Source organism: Corvus moneduloides, chromosome 1, assembly GCF_009650955.1.
Source record: "Corvus moneduloides isolate bCorMon1 chromosome 1, bCorMon1.pri, whole genome shotgun sequence".
Taxonomy (NCBI): Eukaryota; Metazoa; Chordata; class Aves; order Passeriformes; family Corvidae; genus Corvus; species Corvus moneduloides.
Window position 1 is genome coordinate 162,113,909 of NC_045476.1, and position 21,565 is coordinate 162,135,473.

The 21,565-nt window shown below is 38.9% G+C and overlaps 1 protein-coding gene across 10 annotated transcripts in view; it reads right to left on the minus strand.

Moving 5' to 3' along the window:
* Positions 1–21,565, minus strand: part of TRAPPC9 (trafficking protein particle complex 9) — a 480,517-nt gene that overhangs the window by 415,162 nt on the left and 43,790 nt on the right. For all 10 annotated transcript variants that reach the window (XR_004244481.1, XM_032134195.1, XM_032134121.1 and 7 more), the window contains 5 exons: positions 20,468–20,594; positions 15,884–16,029; positions 9,547–9,632; positions 2,255–2,381; positions 556–688 (listed from right to left, as the gene is read on the minus strand). Coding sequence is in view for 9 of the 10 variants with exons in the window: in XM_032134195.1 (XP_031990086.1) it covers positions 556–688; positions 2,255–2,381; positions 9,547–9,632; positions 15,884–16,029; positions 20,468–20,594 (619 nt within the window). In the remaining variant the exon portion in view is untranslated. The remainder of the gene's footprint in view (positions 1–555; positions 689–2,254; positions 2,382–9,546; positions 9,633–15,883; positions 16,030–20,467; positions 20,595–21,565) is intronic.

The following is a 21,565-nucleotide window of genomic DNA, read 5'->3' on the forward strand; positions in this document are numbered from 1 at the left end:
AGAATGTACTGTCATGTACTGTTAGCATTTCAGGGTTCTGAAATTTGGGCATGTGGAGTGAAAGGGAAGAAGGAATTTCTTTTTTTCCCTTCATATTCTGAAAAAAGTATCATGGAATTGCATATTAAAAAGCAAAAAAAATCATGTTTTCAGTCACTGTATAAATGTACATGTATTCATTAGTGATTCTTCCATGTATTTTTCTCTCTTTTTCTTTCTTCTGTAATAATTGATCTGAATGAACAAGGACACCTGGACTGGATTGTTAAAATATAAACTGTGAATTCTTGGCTTGATGCATTCCTCTTTGCCCAAAACCAAGGTTTTGAGCACAAGAGTATTGCCAAATTATTTCCACATATTTCTATAAAATTCCAGGATTTCAAGCAGTAGAACAAAAAACTCAGGTTTGCATTCTGAAGCAAAGAACCCAGGCACAGATTATGTCTTATTCTCAAGCATTGATTATACACTCAGATGGCAGAGTTTTTATTCAGCATGTGACTAACACTTAAATATGACCCAACAAAATCATAATTTAATTTAATTTCTCACCTTGGGAGGGAGGTGCTGATCTGCACCCTTGGCAAAGCTGGAATGACTTCGACAGTGCAGCCATTGGTCTTCACTCCTGGCAGATGGTCCAGAAGGCAATCACTGAAGACACCAAAAACTGAAGTATGATAACCTGAGTTTTAGAAGAAAACATCAGTTGTGAATTTTACTGCTTTCTGGCAGGTCTTAAGTACTAAGCTTACTGGTCAGGTCTTGTCAGTGCATCTGCTACCCAAAACACCACCTTCTCCACAGGAAAATCTTCTCAGGACACATAATATGTACAGGACTTTCAAACCCCTGAAATAACAACATTTATAAGTACCTGACAATGTACAAACAACACATGTGTTCACCTCTGCATCTGTGGCATGTAAAATAAAAGAAATTGTAAAGAGCCTCTGATTTCTGCATTACAGTAACTTCTACAGAATTCTGTACAGGATCAACATCTCAAGTCATAGCATGGACACCATTTTATACCTCATCACCAAATTCTCTGGTGCACATAAAACATGTCAACCTCCAACATACGTTCCCTACTTCCTCAGAAAAATGTTTATAGGAAAGAATCTCAACTGCATCCAGAAGGATAAAAGAATACTAAAGGAAATTATTGATGGAAAAAATATGCATGCATAAACAGACACCTGCCACAGAAGACCACAACTTCTGAAAGTTCAATTTAGTAGAAAAATACCTCTCCACTGATTCCCTACGAGGCAGTATTTATGAGTTATATCTGAAGGAAAATTTGATACATTGACACACAAAAAGCTGCCAAGTACAGAAATCAACTCCTCTACTTGCAATACATTTTTAGTACGTGGAACTCAAAGGAGACAACTACAGTACAAATGTTCTGAATGCTTTGATGCTATTCTGTATCCACTGAAATAGTTTCTGGGGAAAAAAAAATCACATGAAAAATTGTTTTATGAGCAGACACAAAAGCACTTAAGAAAAATTCAGTGAGAACAGAGTTTCTTCAAGTTCAAAGCCATAATCTTTTAGTGTTTAGCTTTACTAAAATGGTTCTTATCCTGTATCCTAACTTTGTATTCCAGGAAGACATATTTAAAAATGTGATTTGGTAAGATGATTCACTCCTACTACATGTTGAATCCATCCTCTCCACATATGCCTCCTTTTCTAGGTCTGCTCATCTTTTGTAAAAGGTCTTTAATTTTCTTCCTTACTACAAACACTGTTTTATTTAGGCTTATTAAGGAAATGATATCTTGACTGCAACAGGCCATACACCCTGGCTAAATTGTTTCCACGGAAGCAATGGGCAAAAATTTCTGTAATCTTACATGAACACAATTAATTAAGGAAAAAAAAAACCCTGCAAGATTATCTTCTGCATTCTCAACAAAAAAGTTCAAGTAATCCTCCTCAGAAGCTTTCCAAATGAAAGCATTAATAAAAGGGAGCTGGATTTCATTATCCTCGTCCTCTCACACATGAGATACTCCAAGAATGTGCTTGTTACTGCTGCTGCAACCAAGTGATTCATCAGGCTGTTTTTAATGAAGCCTGGTACAGGGAACAGATTCCCTCTTCTGCTTTTTTCCTTTACTTACTGAGGAGAATTCAGAGTGGTGAACACACACGTGGCAAACAAAGCCATGCAAGCCACAGAGGTGTAAAACTCAGGTTGTTTTGCCCACGCAGAGTGACTGGAGCCATCTCTTACCATTGACAGTGATCTGCCCTGTGGTTTGGGGAACACCAACAAGAGTCACAGGGTAGAGACCAGATTCTGCAGGGAGGGAAAGGGCAGCAGGGAGAGATTCAAATTCTACTCCAGTTGTCAACAGACCCTGAAAAAAACACGTTACACAGATAAATCCATTTATGATATACACTTACATTTTTATGCTACATACTTGTATTTTAATCCCATGCATTACATCAGCCAAACTTTTATGATTTATTCCAATTTACTCATAGCAGTTATTTTGGGGTTCAAGTCGCAGTGACTGCAGTGTGCATCCAGAATTACAGCAGGATTTGTATTCAACATGGAAACATGTTTCAGGAACTGAGCTTGGAATGATGTATGAAAACCTAATAAAAATTTATACCCAAGCACAGTAAAAAAGTCAGAGATATCATCCGCATGGTGCTGTTTTGTACCTACATTTAATTGTACCTGTGACTTCAACTAGAATATGTGATAGATTTTGGGTAGTGAAAATCACACATCAATAGCAGGTCTTGCTTAGCTTTAATTACCTGGCCAAAATATGTTTTCTAAGGGGAAAAAAATATTTTTATTCACAGATAACAGAAGAAGTTTAGCTTAACCATCCAACCTAAACATTTCAGTGAGTTGGAATAAAGCTGCTGAACTGATCTTCTCTCAAGCCTAAATGCCTGCAGTTACTCCTTTAGTGTCAGAGAAATCTTTTAGCATCCTAAATTTAAAACATGAGACAAAACAAGAAACTAAGCAGAAAAAAAAAAAAATTGAAGAAACTTCTGAACACAGCATTACTGTTCTTAGTAGACTGCAAGTTTTCTTTAAGCTTGGTTAATGAATTTAAGATGCTTGAGCATAGAATGTACTCTTGAAAGTAAATTTGATTTTGGAAAGTTACCAGTTGTTTTCCTATACACATATTTATTTTTATTTTTAAATAAAGATGTTACACAAAGAGCTCCATCAAGTAAAGCAGTAAGCACAACTGGATTAAATCTCAACTCCGTGTGGATGCTTCATGAGAACTGAGAACTCTATTAAAGAGGAACATGCTACTTTTGTGAAGACAGATGAAAAAAACTCATGGTTTGAGCCACAGAAAAACACATAACATACACAAAATCTGTAAAATCTTTGTCCTAGCAATTACTTCTTTGTAGACTTGACAGTCTTGAGGCAACAGCTAATTCACCCAAAGCTACTCTGGCTTTGTGGAAAACTGCATTAGAGAACTCTGCCCTTGAGACTGCACAAAATTCCATTTCACCATTTTACTTGAGTTGTAAGTAAATACTCTGTCACACCCTCATTTCTACTGAACTTTCATTTTCCTCCCATTTCACGTGGAGACTTCAGCTGTCAGAAACATTCCACAAAAACGTAAGTAAAACCTAACTTTGTCTTTCTATATATTCACCACCCAGTGTACCAGAGCACTCAGACTTTTTGATTCCCACATTAATCCTTCCAGTGAGATTCACCCCACAGAAATGGGATGAACATTCTCACTTCAACACTGATGTAGTCCTGCTGCTTTTGCTTTGGCTGAAACAAATCTTAAAACACAAACAAAAGGTGACCCCATACACTCTCCAGAACTCACTTTTAAAACAGGTACAGAAAGCTTTTTTATTTTAGTCTCAAAACCATCGATCTATCACCTATATTCAAATGGCCTAATATTCAAATACATTTGAATTATTCAGGATTCACCTCAACTAAAAACTTTCATCCAAGGACTTAAAGTCCTGCAAAATCAGTGATAAAAAACCCACAAGCCCTCCAATATATTGTTTACTATCAGCTGTAGCAAATGTAAACAAACAAAACTGACAGAGACCCCTAAATATCCTCTAATATATAATGCAAACCATGAAAACAAAGGGATTTTTTTAAAGAACAAACACAATGCAAATGCCAAAACACCTGCACTAAGCACACACTAAACTATGGCCACATGCCTGGGCTAGAAACTGAAGAGCCTGAAGTGCACTAATACAAAAAGAAGAAAGCAGCATTCAATTCCCCCACTTTCAGACTTCTACTGTTCAGTAAAACTTCCAATTTTTTAAAAGTAAAGATATTAAGAAAGCATTAAAACTCATTGAAATGGGAAAAAAAATATATATTAAAAAATCAACTAGACTTCAGATTTCCACACATAAATTGAAATCAATATACTTACCGTTAAAACTTAGGCCACACAAGTCAGTTTTAAAAGACAGTAACATATCTTAGAACGTCTGAAAGACGATTTCAAGATCGTAATTTGCTGAATCGGACGATTCTGCTGCAATATTTGCCCAACATTGCCCCCTGGTGCCTAAAATTTCGCAGTTTAACAGTGAAAGCCTAATCAAGGCTGAAGTACCCTCACATCCATTAAATAAAACATATCAGCCACACCACCAAAAGTAGGGAGATGTGTTAGATTTTTTCTCCTGAGAGTTTTATACGTTATTTCAAGTAGTAATACTTAGTAATCATTTAGTCATCACTTAGTAATCATTTCTCTTTGTGACCCTATAGGAAAAGATCATCCAAATCCAAGGTTTCCTCCAGGGGAATGTATGAGTGACACACACAGGAAAAATGTTTACATTTCTTTGTATTCTTACAAACCAATTTAAATTGTCTTAGAGTGAATATATGCATGCTTTTATCACAGCATGTCTTTCAATCACTTCAAATCTCATTTTAGTTTTAGAGGAACAAAACAACTTGCATGTAAATGGCAGCATTTGGGGATGCTGTTAAAATAACATGAGTATGTAACTGCTTTTTTTAGGCTTTACTTACCAATCCCAAAATGCAATCATTCTTTTTTTAAAGTAACACGACCTTCAGAGTTAGTTTTCATGCTGAACATACTTGTATACGATGTTGTCAAATACTTTACACAAAAACTGTCAAATATTTACTTAAAGGGAAATTTCTCCTACTATTTCTAATATGGTTGTTTTAGGCAGACTTAGAAAAACACCAAACACAACCATTTTTATTCTTTTTCCCCCTTCACCTTTCTGTGTACATTCTTGACTAATACAGTCTCCATTAAATGCAGTGTAGCAGTAAGTAAATATTCTCTCAAGATGGCAGAAACAGCAAAAGATGGGAACTCAGGAAAGAGCAGCTGATGGAAACAATTTAAACCATCAATTTTAGATGGTATTTTTAAACATCAACATAGAGCTCTGGCCTAATAGCACAGTTTTGAAGTTAAAAAAAAAAAAAAAAAAAGAAAAAGGCAACAGCCATTTTTAAAGCATCATTAATCAAAATACCACACTTAATCGTGTTCAATTAAATACAGGTCCAAACAGAGGGAGAACTACAGAACAAATACTTAAATCTTGAATAAAGACTAAATATTATAAATTACAATATTCTCATGGGTTAGGGTAGTATATTTTCGTTTCTTGATATCTATTTATTAAGTATGGTTTACACTGTCTGTAGATATTGTAGCTTTCTTGGAACCATGGCTGTATTTTCTACAGTAGGAGAAGAGAAAATGCTTTCCCTCAATATGTTACATTGCCTCAAAATTTCTCAGCTTTTTTTTCTTGGTTTTAATAGTAAACTTGATAAACAAAGATGAAAAAGTAGTTAAAATCTTAAAGAACTTAACGTATTTTGAACTGCATCTTCACATGTATTTTAGTAGTAGATCTCACCACACTGTACTGTGGTTTGCTGCTTTAAGCATTTGTCTCAAGATACAGAATAAATCCACTGGAGATTTCCCAGAATTTTTTGTTGGATTTTTTTGAAGGCCTGAAATGTGAAGGTCATTTTTTCCTGCATAGAAAACCGAAGTAATGGCAGAAATTGCAAAACAAACTACAAAAGAGCTGGAGGCCAACACTCACGTACCTGAACAAGTCTGTAGAGAAATCAATATTCTTGGCAGAAAAGGCCAAGTGGTGGCACTTATTTACAGCTGAACATCCCATCTCCAGGTGACCTGAACTCCAGCACCAGCACGGCAAGAATATTCTGTCTAATCTATCACAGCCAATTCTAGTAAGGCTCATTTTTGTCTCTCATTCTGCTAAGCTATCTGCAGTGTTTTATTAAAGCATTTGTTCTGATCAGCCCCAAGATCTCTCCTACTTCACTTTATTGACTCACACAGTTGTGGGACCCAATCACTTCCATGCTCCATAATTAAACATTTGTCATTTTACAAACACTACTGCACCTTTCTTTGGATCAGCCTTCTAACTATATGGACAAAACAGAAACAAGAAATAGAAAAAGACAGAAAAGGAACACAGAAATCAGGCAAGAATGAAGAATAAATACCTCATGAGAGTCCCAAATCAAAAATATTCATGACAGGAAATAAAGAGTAAAAACAACAAAGGTGGGCCAAGATCCTTGAGAACAATAAAATAAAACAACAAAGAAAATCGATTTTTCAGGGTTTATCATCTGAGCTACACTAATCAAAGTCTTGTGTCCACAGCCTCATGTCAAGTCTAGAAGTTCAATGCCTTTTACTTAAGCACACCTCAATTAACCTACATGGACTCAGCATTAATACTTCAATTAATGAAAAAGCTCAGAAAGCCTTTTCATGGGGAATCATTCTCCTTAACAACCTGTGCTCAATACTAAGTTGTTTACCATCACAATAGAAATTCAACAAACAGAAAGACATAGTAGGAAAAGTACCACGGCAAAAGCTTGGATTTCATTTAACATGGAATGAGTGATCTATCAAAACAAACAAACCTAAATTGAAGGAAAGAGGAAAATTGTAAAAAAGAAGTAAGATTATAGATTTCAGGACAGTTACATATGGATGAATGGTGGACCATGAAAACGACAAAGAAAAATGAAACCAAGCAATGGCAAACTCAAGGAAGATTGGAAACAGGCCTGAATGAGCAGTCATCCGGCAAAGGTGAGGTGCTGAGTCAGGCAGAAGGACAAAAGTTGTGGGACAAACAAGCTGAAACTGCCACAAAATGACAGAAAAGGACATGCTGGATATGCAACTGAGTCTGTGAGAGTCAATAATCTGAAAGAATGTGATACGTGATGAGAAATCAGACAAGAAAAACGTATGGAGACTGCAGGCATGAGTACATGTTAATAATAAAACACACCCTTTTAAAATATTAAACAACACTTTGAATTATTAAAATGAAAACAGAAGAGTTTATTCTTATGATGAAGTAATATCTATTCCCACATTCTAGAAAGTTCACAGATGAAACTGGAAAATCAACAACTTAGGTTGGAAGGAAAGGGTAGAGGTTATCTTGTTTAGCCCAGTGCTCAAAACAGGGCTAACTTTGGTAGTAGTTAAGATTTTTCACATCCTGTTCACTCAAGTTTTAAAGATTCCTGAAGATGGAGGTCCCATCTGGACATCCAGTCCCAGTGTATGATCCCCCTCATGCTTGGAAAAAGAGAGGGTTTTTATAACAAAAGTTTCCTATGACTCTCACCTTACACTGGGCATCTCTGGGAAGAGCCCAACTCCCATTTTTACTGCACTTTCCCATCCTGGGATTGAGGAGAGCAGTAGGAATTACTCCAATATTCTTCTCCTCTACAGACTCAACAGATGTCAGTGTTTCTGTCATTTGGGGAGCTCCAAACTGGCCTCAATTCCAAAGAAATTGTCTCTAGAATTCCAAATCCAGGGGAGCAGGCACTTTCCTCAACTTGCTACAGTCTTGATACTGCAGACAAATCTACCAAAATCAACCAATTTCTTCCAGTGAGCCCACATTTGTGCAGAGCAGAATTTCTGATTACGTTAATCACTTCAATTATTTGCATCTAGTTTGCAAATTAATTCCTCTTGTGCTTACCACTGGAACTGGAATTCAGTGTTAATTCCAAGACAGAACTTTATCACGACAACAGTGAAGAGAAGCATTGGTGATACTACAGCTCAATTGCTCAGGGAATGGATGTTGTGCAGATCTATGCAAATAACTGCATTCTGAGTTCTTGAGTGTGTGTAAGCACTTGGAAGAAATTTCCTCATTAAGAAACTGTCCAAGTTTTTAAAATATATAACTACATCATTTCTTACACAATACAAATTAGACTGTAAATCAAAATGTTCTTAATCAATTAATTCCCACAGAGACCTTTCTGATGTGAAGCTTTACAACTACTTTTTCTATTAATTCCTTAAAAATTTGAGTACTTCTGTGAGGGTGAGAGAAAATGCTGCTGGAGAAAGTGGCATGTAAGCTTCCAAAAATTAATTTTATTGTGCTGTAAAAACAAAATCTTTGGGCATGTTCATTTCCCATGGAAAAACACTTCATTATATGTGGTTTATTATCAGTAATTTAGGTCAACTTGCTTGACCAGACACCACAGCAGACATATCAATAAAAACAAAACCCAAACAAAAATCATGAGCAAATAAATGTACCCTGATTCAATTAGCTTGACAGAACAATAGGCTCTAAGAGATGTGATTTATTTTTAAACCAATATTAAAGGTAAGAACAGTTAACAATAAAGGAAAAAGCTGGATTAGGACTGAGTGGCTATTAAGTTGGTCTGGTAGTTAGAGAACTTTTAACCTTTAAATGGGTAACAATTTTTTATAAATCCTGTTAGTTGGAATAAAGAAGGGGAAGAAAAAAATCCACCACAACTGCCTTTTTTTTCGGGATACAGTGCAAGCAACCAACTGAAGCAGTAGAGAGCTTGGGCTTGATCCTTCTAACCTCACATATTTCTCCAGTGGTTTAGCCTTTTTTTCACTCCCTTCTGATCATCTGACATTAGAGTGTTTTCAAATAACATAAATCACTGGGAACAACAAATCCATGAGCTGTAGTTTTTATTAAAACCCAAAGCTTCTCAGACCTAACTATTTTAGTTCATCAGGTTTTTAAATTGTAGTCAAAACAGGAATTTGCAAAGGAAGGATGAATGCAGGCTTTTAAACTACAGGAGCAAGTGTACAATAATTATTAGGTTTCAGGATATAATTATTACTTGAAAACCAGTATATGTAAATCACATAGCAGGAATTCTGTTCAATGCAGAAATGTTCAGAATTGATTTATGGGTCAGTGCCAGTAAAGCACTTAAACACTCTGAGTGGCAGAGATTTTTCTTTTCAATACCTCATCACCAACAAATATGAGAAAATTGACACCACCACACAGTTAAACTGAGGTTATGCTGGCTTAAACCACCTTTTAAAAGTATTTATAGAAAACCATATTTGGAAGTCTAAATGAGATTCTTCTTCATAAAAATAGCAGAAAGAGAAGATTTAGAAAGATGCATACCATGTTTTCTACCCGGAGCTCAAAAGGCATAGGGTTGTACACCATCAACTGAACTTCACATACATCTCCCTGGACCCACTGGAAGTCTACAAGAAATAATCACAGAATTAAGGCAGGAATTACCTAATCATAGTGTTATAAAAAAATAACAGCAGCTGAGCAGTCAGATTGCTATAATGCTTAATATCTCTCTATAATCTTCACAGCCCAAGTACTACTCAAGAGCATTGTGCAGCACAAGCTGTAAATCCCAGGCAAAGGAATAGGTTAAAGGACTGGAAACATTCATTAACACAGCAATAGTGCTCTAAGGACCCAGTGCTTCACTGGCAAAATTAACTCAGGCATCAATTCAAAACACTACTTAAACACATTCTTCATGTTCAACACTTAAAGGCTTCCATACTTGGAGTTAGGTAGAGCACACAGGGCCTTGATATTGGAGACTTGCATAAGAATCAACCAGGTTAGAAATAAATACACCAGGAAGAAGGAAATTACAAGTCCTCCTATAGACACAGCTGATGATATGGAGTATATAAAGAGACACTGAAGTAAAGTGTGTCAGGTAAAAAGATGTACTTGCAGTTTATATCTCACCACAAGAGACATGTTCAACTTTAAAGATACTTCACTCTGACAATTTTAATATTTTCTTGAGTTTCATAATTTAAAGAGATGAGGCTGCCCATGGCAGGGGAGGTTGGAACTGGATGATCTTTAAGGTCCCTTCCAACCCAAACCGTTCTGTAATTCTGTGGTTCTGTGGGAGATTATGAAGGTCAGCAGCAGAGATGTAAATTTTGAGTAATTGTTCAATGCAGAAAGATTACTTTATATCAGCACTTCATAATCTTTTCAGCCCACAAGTTCTTGTCTACCTTCCAGATTTCTCACAGTGAACCACATGCACCTGAAGTTCAATGTGGCAAGATTCTCCCTGCAAGCTGAGGATCTGCAGTCCAAGTAAACAAAAGGTGGTTTAATTACCTTTGTTAAATAAATCATGATTATAAGCTGAATTATAACATACATGGATTCGTTTTTACTAGTTTACCCAATGATTTTAACATACATTGCTAACAGTTTTTTACTAGAGTATTAGGAAATGTCCAGCAAAAACCTGGATTATCAATATTAAGACTTTAATGCACAGTTGAAGCCATCTGTACTCTAATTGTACATTCACAATCATTTACTATCTGATTACATTTCGCAAGCAATATTAGAGAGCTCAAGGGAGATATACTTAATGCAAATATTTAACTCCAATTAATGCTAGTGGAAATTAAACACATACATCCACAGATGTTAATGGGTTATATTACTGAAACCTGAAAAGCAAAACTGTTGATTAAAACAAAACATTCAAATTCACCATGGTAAGAGACACTCTGTACATTTCTTATTTAATTACTTATTAGTGTCCATGATGTCTTATGCATTCTGCAGCCCCCAAAACAGCCAGTGACTGCTCTGCACAGGTACAGAGTTAACCATCCTGGTTTACTACAGCAACAGAGGCACCTGCAGTAGCACAGCAGCACTGCAGTCCTGAATCTCCACATTCTAATAATTACCACACTGTGGACTGTCTGTTCTGAAAACACAACCATCCAACAGGGCTCTTCAGCCACAGGACTCATCCCCCCAGGTTTCATTTATGCCAATGATGTCAAACCTCTGGGACTGGGCCAAAGCTTCCAGCTGGTGTTTGTTCCTCATGCTGTGTGCATCAGTGTAGAAACATTTCAGGTGTGGTACCTTGTGAAGCAGATTGAAGGATCCCTTTAGGATCCTCAAGTTTTGGCACAAAATCCCATCGCTCATCACTGGAGAGCTTGGTTTTGTCCCCTTCCCCCTTCCAAGCTAGTTCAAAGCTCTGTCAATGAGTGCCACTAGCTCCTGTGCTAGAACTCTTCTTCCCATCTGAGAAAGACTCATCCTGTCAGGTAACAGCAGGCCAGGTGTTTATAGATCATCCCATGGTCAAAAAACCCCACATTTTTTCCATTGACACCAACCTCGGAGCCATGCATCAACCTAACGGAGCTGCCTGTTCCTATCAATATTATTCCATGCTACTGGAAGGATCAAGGAAATCACTCCCTGTGCTCCTGATCCCTCCATGAACTGTCTAGGGGCCTTGAAGTCCCTTTTGATTGGCCTCAGACTTCTCTTTGTTGTTTTGTTGCTGCCAGTCTGAACAACCAACACAAGACAGTCATCAGAGTGTCTTTCTAGACTGGAATTTTCCAGTAATGTCCCTTACCTGAGCCGCTGGGAGACAGCGGACTTCCCTGTGAGTTGGGTCTGGTCTGCACATGGGGCCCTCCGCTCCCCTTAGAAGGGAGGGAATCTCCTGTTAGAACCACCCTTCTCTGTTAACAGAGGAGGTTCTGATGCAGGCTCCAGGTGGTGTTGCTTTAGGAGGCCCCTCTGTCCCAGAAGGACTTTCACCCACCTCATCAGGTGTTTGGCCTTCTCATTCCAGAGCCTCACCCCTGTTGTAGAAGGTGCCAGTCCTACCTGTAAAATTCTGAGGAGGGGAAGGAACCTTCCTCCTGATACGTGCAGTAACCTGGTTCCATCCTTCACCTGTAACAGACCTCTGACTAACAGTCCCTCAGCTCATCACCCTGCTGGGTTCTGAGTCCATCTGCTTCTCCCCTGCAGAGACAGAGAGGTGATCATTCTACTATAACCTGTGCTTGTCAGGCACAGTGCCCAGTTCTGGTCCCCTCTATTGGTTTTGCTCAGCCTGGTTTTTGGTAGCAGGAGGGCCATAGAGGTGGCTCCTGTGAGAACCTCCTGGAAGTTTCCACCATGTCCAGCAGAGCCAATCTCTGATGGCTCTGAAAGGTGGACATGCTGCTGGCAACAACGGGGCCAATGAGAGAGGTTGGTAACACCTCTGTGATGACAGATTTAAGAAGAAAATCAAAACAAAGTCAGGGAGTTTTTGCTTCTAGTCAGAGAAGAGGAGGAGGTGAGAACATGTGAGGGAAAACAACCCGGTGACACCAAGGTCAGTGGAGAAGGAGGGACAGGAGGTGCTCCAGGCGCCGGAGCCGAGGTGCCTCTGCAGGCCGTGGTGCAGCCCATGGTGAAGCAGCTGTGCCCCTGCAGCCCCTGGGTCCATGGGGGATGCAGAGATCCACCCACAGCCCCTGGGGATCCACGGGGGATGCAGAGATCCACCCACAGCCCCTGGGGATCCACGGGGGATGCAGAGATCCACCCGCAGCCCATGGGGATCCCTGGGGGATGCAGAGATCCACCCACAGCCCATGGGGGAGGTGTCCGTGCCAGAGCGGGTGGATGCCTGGAGGAGGCTGTGATCCAGTGGGAGACCCGGTGGAGAGAGAGGGCCCTGCTCCCAGGCTGGAGCAGCCTGGCCTTGGAGCACTGGACCCTGTGGAAGGAGAGAGCCATGGCACAGCAGTTTTGGGAGGGCTGTGTGCCCGTGGGAGGGGCTCAGGCTGCAGCAGGGGCGGTGGGGCTGCTGCTCCTGAGAGCGGACCCACACCAGGGAAGTTCACAGAGAACTGTCTCCCGTGGGAGGGACCCCACAGCCTCACAGGGGAGGACTCCTCTCCCGGAGCAGCGGAAGGAAATCTTGGTGATGAACTGACCAGACCCCCATGCCCTGTCTCCCTGAGCTATCTGTGGGAAGGAGGGAGGGGCTGGGGGGAATAGGTATTTTTAAGGTCTTATTTTACTTCTCATTATCCTCCTCAGATTCTGTTAGTAATAAATTCACTTTGTAACTTTAAGTTAAGCCTGTTCTGCCCTTGAAGTGTTTCTCCAGGTCCTCATCTCAACTCATGAAGTGTTCGTAAATTTTTTTTTTTCTTTCTCTCCTCTGCCCAGCTGTGGCAGGGGAGGGTGAGCAAGTGGCTCTCCTGGGTGCCTGGCGTGGGGCCAGTGTCAAACCACGACATCCCCACAGCTGGGAAAGACACAGACTGGAGAGGATCCCAAGTAGCACCACAAAGGTGATCAAAGGACAGGGGAACCCAATTGATAAGGAAAGAATAAAGGAGTGAGATCTCTTGTCTGGGGTGAAGAGAAGGCTCAGGGCCAATATCATCACAGTATTCCAGTACTTAAAGGGCTGCAACAAAGAGGACAGAAGCTCTTTCCTCACAAGGAGTCACTGGAAGAAGATCAAGGGTAACAGACACCAGTTGCACTGAAACAGGTTTTATTTTCTTATTAATTTTTTTTTTGTTTCAGTAAGAACAGTGATTCAGTGGAACAACCTCCCCAGGGACATGATGGAGTCTGAATCAATACAGGTTTTTGAGATGAGACTGAAATCCCCTGTGAAAAATGTGCCAGGGCAGTGCTACAGAATTGTTTCCTTGGGGGAAAAGGTTTTGAAAGAAAAGGTAAAATGAGCTATATTTGTATCAGCTAATACAGGTATGACAGAGTTGCTGGATTTACTAACAGAACTGTATTATATATTCCTTCTGCTTTAGACTATCAGCACTCAAAACCAACAAAACACTTCATGTCAAAAATCAGTAGGTTTATTTTTCACAACTAGCATGCTATTAAAGCAATTTAACTAGAATATAATTATCCCTGTTATTGTTTCCAATCAGAAAAGCTTATCAAGTTGAAAGCTGAAAACATTTCAAGACTTTCTAAATGGCTTTTGTTTCCCTTTGGTTTGTCAGTGCTTGATTTGCTTTGCTGTAAAACAATAATTTAACCAAAATATGGAGTAGTATCTCCATGTAAGAAAAACAGTTCATTTGTTATTGTTGTTTTTAATTAATGTTAAATACATGCCATTAAAATACTCTCATTAATTTTGAAGTTAATAATTCCTCAGCTTCTTTCAAAGGAAGTATCTGCTTTTATTTTCTATTTTCTTTTGTTCGCTGAACTTTAAAACATTAGAGGCTTTTAGCAGTGACTGCAATGTGTATATACTTCAAAAGACAAATGCTGTACAGGATCAGAAATAGTCAGACATCTCCTTAGGCTAAATAAAAACCTAGAAGAAGAAAGTTCACTGTAAAAATGTAAATCTCCTACAGTACACAAAGCACCGAAACAGATCCTAACCAGTTCAAAAATGCAGGTTCCTTTTGTATCCATCAAGGAATGAAAATACTGCATTATACAACTGTGTGACAAAACTAGGAATAAGGCTTTATTTAAATGAAAAAAAACATGATACAGTATAGCTAAGAGATTAAATGTTGAAAATTTAATAGTGATCAAACTTCCAATAAATTATTAAGAGAAATCAAGAGAGCACTTTAAGATGTTCCCCTATGTGTACATTTTTTAAATTTATCCTTTCTCTTTTGAAACTGAAGTAGTGCTGCAGCAAAGTCACACTGAGCCAAGTCCATCCAAACTGCCAGATAATGATCCCTGCCTCTGCATATCCCAACTGTTCCTGTTTCAGCTATTTACTGAAAATACGCATCACCACAAACCCAACTAAAAAACATGCCTATTTTCCTCCCAGGGTGAGGGATATCACCTTAATCATAATGAGGGTCCTCAGCAGGGGCATAGCCCACATATGTTGGAATGAGGAAACCACACAGAGATTCTCTGAGAACTGGCCCTGCAGGCCAGGCACAGTCCAGATGAACAAGGAGCCAAGTTAAGATAAAACATGCTGCAAATTTCTGAAGTTTTTACGATCAGTTCTGTTCCACGGTCACACAAATCTTTTCTGTGCTGACATTAATGCCTGTGGTAAAAATTACCACGCACGTGATATGAACAGAAGCAACAGAAAGAACTACCAATATTTGTAACTTAATCCAGGATTTCAACAAACCTCTAATCTTTTTCAATGGCATGATTATTGCACTGAAAAGCTTTATAATTTTTATTAAAAGAAAATTACTAATATTCCTAACAGGGTTTATAAACTTTTTCTTGTCTGAACTGTCCTTAAGTAAAAGGGACTAATCAGACAGTTCAGCATTCTGAGTTTATGTTAAATCAGAATAGGAAAAGGAAAAACCACGACAGTGCATTTTGCTCAGGGCGCTGAAACTGTGGTGGCTGCCAAGCAGAGCATGTCAGAACTAAGTTTTCCCTGAATTCTCTTTTGTTTGAGAAGGAAATAAAACTAGTTTATCTCTTCTCAAAAATCAGTGTTATCATCTATGAGACTTTATTCCTCTTTTGAATATGAAACTGTGCCCCCGAGAAAAAAGATTTGTTCCTTCAGGACTTGAGGCTAAAGAACTGGTTATGTCAAATAAAAGACAGCAATGTTCAGATTTGCTTTCCTTGACCACAGAAGATTCTCTCATTTAACAAAGTAACAGAAAATACTGCAAATTGTTCTTACCTATTTTTTTATTTCGTTCTTCCCCACGACTGTGTGCAATAATTGGAGAATATATGAAGGGGCTTTTGGTTGATACATTCTGACCAAGTAAACTTTTCACTTTGTGAGGTCGGAGACTGGTTGGGAGGTTCAAGAGCTTCACAGATCTGTTGAGTAAAAATAATTTCTAATTATTTCATTTATTCTATTTTATAACAGGTGACTCTGTTAAAAATGAACTGATAAATATGAAATGTCAGTCTGAGAATAAAATACCTGAAATGGAACACTTGAAGTAAACATCTACAATACAAAAGGAAGTAACACCAACCCAAGGAAACTGCAGTTTCAGAAAGCTCTCAGGAAACAAAGGCAAAAATCTTCTGTAGAAACCAACAAAACCAAAATTAGCCAGAACAGTGTTCTGAAATCCAGCTATTAATTTTTGAGTGCAGTCTGAACCACAACTCCAGTGCAGAAAGCAGCTGAATATTTAACTTAAATCCAAACTAGAATCCAGACAAAATTTCACTGGACAACATAACACAAATAAACAAACTTCTCCACAGTTAATAAAGCTGATTTCAATACAGTGAAAATGCAGAGTTGCTACTGGAAGGAAAGAAGGAAATATCCCAGAAATTTGAGTAGGTTTGTTAAACAACCAGAAAGAAATTACAAATAGACAGAAAACAAATTATTTATTAGATTACATCCCTGTTGGACTCAATTCCCTACAATGCCATGCAAGGAAATCACTGCTCTTCCAATGCTGAGGGAAATTAAAGATGAAATTTTGGGCAGATGAACAAGCAATAAATTGGTGAATATTCAGTAAAATCAGCAGCATTATAAAAACCTGTAGGACACCTAATTACTTCAAATCAGGAACTCAGCACAATAAAAAACATATATCAATATCACACTAAGAGAAAGTAGGCACACAAGAAACCAAGATAATATGTTTCTCCTGAAAAATAACGAAGCTGTAAGAGTAGCACTACAGAGACAAGTTCTCTCTGTGAAACAAAACACCTGATAAGAATTACTAAATAACACTAAAAGTAGTTTGGAACAAGAAATAAATCACATCCATATATTATGTGTTGGTGATACTTAGTGTCAGCATCGAGATCATATGCAAAATCACAGACAATGAACCTGAGGAATAAGAAAGAAATTGTAAGAGACCCCTGATATTTCATAATTTAAAACCTCTTCTGATAGAATTTTTTTACAAATTAGAATGCAACTTAAAGCAAAAATGTGAATTATACTTATTTGAGGAAAGAAACATTGAATTTGATAAAGAGGTAACAAAAAGGAATTGTATTTTATATACAGAGAAAAGTGCTTTGGCTCCTTCATAGTTACTATATAAATACTGGTGGATAACCTGCTTTACCTGAATGCATGACAGTGGAAGGAAAGTTCTTCAACCACGTATCAGAGAGCTGTACCCTCACAAGTCAGACATAGAACATGGCAGATTTTTTAATTCCTTTGTGTGAAAAGCTTCAGTCATGTCCCCTGGCCTGACACCACTGAATGCAAATGAGTGACAATTAAGAATTACTAACTAATTTCACTAGCTACCCAGAAGATCAAAATCCTGTATTTGGAGAATGTTAATTAAAAACACCCTTACTTAGAGGGGAAAGGAAAATATATTTTTTTAAGAGACCTCACTATACTAAGTAAACAGAGGGAAGGGAAAAACTGTCACTGAGTAAATTTGAAGTAGTAAGAAAAGTATGTAAGGACAACTAAAAGCAGCAGTGGTGAAAAGGAAGAAAATTTTCTGCTTTTAAGTATATTAGTAAGACATTTACCTTTAACACAGGTAAATTATAAAAATGGGAATAATGCATTTGTTATCTGAGAAAATACTAGAAGATGATTTCATAATGAACATGAGTAACAGAATACAAAGGTTTTGCCATGCCAAATCTCGTCTATTGCTTTTGAAGTACTGGGGAGAAAAGGTAACAGTGCCACTGCGATCCTATTTCACTGTGGCATTTCCATGTCTGACAGTATTTTGATTAAGAAATCCACATGCAAAATAAGCACCCCACACGAAATGGATTAAAACTCGTAGACCATGAAATGCCAACAGTAAATAGAAGTCATCCCCATCAGTAAATGTGTGTTTCTAGAGGGCTCTAGCATGGATTGAATCATAAGCTGAAGTTATTCAACATTGATCAAAATGACATTTCCACACATTTATAATTGATGTCACAAAAATTAGCACAATTTAGCTGAGAGAGCTCTGCAGTCCTGCAGCACAGCTGGTTCCCAATGGGCTGAAGAGCTCTACACCACCAGATCTGCTGGGCAGATGTAACCAGAGGCTTTATATCTAAACACAATTTTATTGGACTATGAATTTTTATGGCTATGGATTTATAGAAAAGACAAGAAGGAGAAGGAGAGGAGCAGCAATTCTTAAATGTTTAAATAAGTTGATGCTGGGTTGCCCTCCCCATGGCAAAACAGAAGCAAGTACTCCCAACATTCTAAGCCCAGCCAGGTCAAGACAAGTTGCTAATGCAAGTGAATGTGTCTGTCCCCTTCTCTCAGCATACAAAACATTTTGAATGACACAAAGTCTCTCCCACTGAAGTCATGGGAATCTCTTGCCACAGTTTTGCCTGGCCTCTTCTTCCAGTCTCTTCTCCCAGATAAAAAGCGACAGGGTATGAGGAATGGCCTCAAATTGCACCAAGGGAGGTTTAAATTCAATATTAGAAGAATTTTCTTCATGGAAAGGGTTGTCAAGCATTGGAAGGGGCTGCCCAGGGAGGTGATAAGAGTTACCATCCCTGGAAGTGTTGAAAAAATGTGTGGATGTGGCATTTGAGGACATGGTTTAATGGTGAACAAGGTGGTGATACTGGGTTGATGGTTGGACTTGATCACCTTAAAGGTCTTCTCCAATTTTTACTATTCCATGGTTCTCTGATTCCATTATTCTAAATGCATGACTCCTATAAAAAAGGATTCAATCAGCATTTGCCTCATCTTCCAGACTTGAATTTTCTTCACAGTTCAGCATGTTCTTTTCTGAATAGCATTATCTTTCCTTCAAAAAGGAAAGATTTTCTTTCAGTCTTCTATTATTGATACCCAGTGGCTGCTTTCTCTCTGACTCTCTCTAATGCTTCATGCCAGGCTTTAACCTAAACAAGTTATAATTCATTAGCCTGACTGTATGATGCGCCTGGGCACAGAAAGGAACTGAGATTTAGAATAGGCCAGTGAAGGTGCCAGCTCGAAAATGCAGCATCTGGAAAGGGAGAGTAACAAAAAGCATCAGTTCCAGGTGAGTTCCAAGCTCCATGGATGGAGACCGCATCCAACTCATGGATCTTCAGTACTGAAGTGATCAAGTATCCAACTAAAATCTCAGCAAAATACTTTACTTCAATTGACTAAGAAACTGTTCGTTGGGGTTTTAGGAGCTCTCCTGGTTTCTTTTTTTCTGTTAAAGGAATTTTCCCCATACGTTTTGCTAGGGGGACAAATGGCTGGGTACTTGAGAAAAACAAAGAGCTAGCCATTGAAGTGGGGTGCATCTGGCTACTCTTTTGTTTCACCTGGGTGTGCGGGCAGTCGGTCCCCGGTGCTTGGACAGAGAGAGAGGCTGCTTTCTTCGGCTGCTTTTCCTTCTGCCAGAGAAAAACCCCGGGATCCCAAGGCCACCTTTCCCTGCCCCTATGGGAGCCGGGCTGTGGCCGCCCTGCCCCCGCCGTTGCTTCGAGCCTTCGCTGCGTTGTAGCCGTCCTCGCCCTGCCTGCCCAGACCTCCGGGGGGGTTCCCTGTTTGGATACATCTCATCTGCCACCCGGGATTTGTGATCGTCCCTGCCGTTCCAGCCTGCCGTTCCAGCCTGCTGTTCCCGAGGGTCCGGCCGGACACCAGGATCAGCTGCCCAGGGGTTTGTGAAGCCTTTGTTCCATCCCTTCCCGGGATCCCAGAGCACTGGTGCCGCGTGTTTCCCGAGCTCGCTCCGGAGCGCCCCCTGCAGCCGCGGGGGAACCATCGCACCTGCCCTGCTCACCGGGAGCCGCCAGCGCCCCTGCCGGCTGCGAGCGGAACTGCACCCGAGGGGAAAGGGCCTGACAGCCGAGAAGGCTGGGACTGGGTTTGTGTTTGCTGTTACTGCCATAGGTATTGTTGTTTGTTTGACTGGTTATATATATAATAGTAAAAAACTGTTATTCCTATTTCCCATATCTTTGCCTAAAAGCCCCTTGATTTCAAAATTATAATTACTTGGAGGGAAAGGGGGTCGCATCTGCCATTCCAAGGGAGGCTCCTGCCTTCCTTAGCAGACACCTGTGTTTCAAACCAAGACACTGTTGAAGGACAGTTCTTCAAAAAACAAAACTTATCTCTTTCTGAAACTAAAGGCCACGAAGTATTTTCTGGTCAAAGGCTCTATTTTTGCTCAAGAGCTTCTCAAAACAATTTGACATTTTGGGATTTTTTCATGTTCCTGTGATCAACATGCATAAAGTGAGATGACTGCATCCTTTCAGTATCCTTTAAAATTTGACAGGTACTGTGAAAAAGTCAAAGATTGTGTTTTGGTCTTACTTCACGATAGGCAGTTTGGTGAAGGGAACAGGAGGTAGCTTCAAACCATCTGGAAGAGTGATGACTTCCATTGTCCCAGGGCATTTTGCCGTGTAGCTTTCCAAGCTCTGCGTGACATCTTTCTTTTCTAGAAAATAAAATTTAAAATTATTTCAAGCTCACATTTAATTATGATGAGGTTATAGCCTTTTTTTGTACAAAATAACTCTAATGGCACGCCAACTAATTTCTGCATTCAGCACTTGGGAGTTAAGCTCAACCTCAACAGATGGATCAAATATAATTACGTGACCTTAAGGAAAAGAGTTTGGTAGATTTCTCAGAATTTTTCAAGTGCCAGTCTATACTTACTTTTGTTAGGTTTTTTACTGTCAAAGTACAAGTTTCTACCATTTCATCTATTAAACCTTCATATACAGACAAAGCAATCAGCCTCACACATATTATTAATAGTAGCATTCTATGGGAACAGGCCCTGCTCTGAAACATTAGATGAAATAATATCAAAGGCAATGAAGAGAAACAAATTACTTTCAATGTTAACTTGTGTGAAAACCATCTAATCCTCAAAATAATTGTACTGTGTTACGCTACTAAATTATAACAACTGGTAAGAAAGGTTTTCTTTGGTTTTGCTTAAAAGTACAAGAACATTCAAATAAATATATATCATTGGAGTTATCTTCAAGAATGTGCAATGACTGCTTATTAGCTTTATCCAGCAATTATTTTCAACAATGTATCTGTGTCTCCAGAAAAAAAAAAAGTCTATTTGGAAATACACAGCCTCAGCACAAAATTATACTTGATCTTTATGGTCCTTTCCAACCCAAACCTTTCTATGATTCTATGATTACCTCTTTCTCTGATGAAATGGGAGTCTGCAAACAGACAAAAGCCTGAGAGTGTTTGTTTAGAAGGAAGAATGAGGCAGCTGAAAAGACCTGTATTATTTTAAAATGAACATTCACAGAATGTTGGAAGGCACCTTGAACCCCAACCACCCCCCTCTGCCATGGGCACAGACACCTTCCACTAAACCAGGCTGTTCCACGTATGTGCTACCAATAAAAATAATTATTCAATATCTAAACTGTT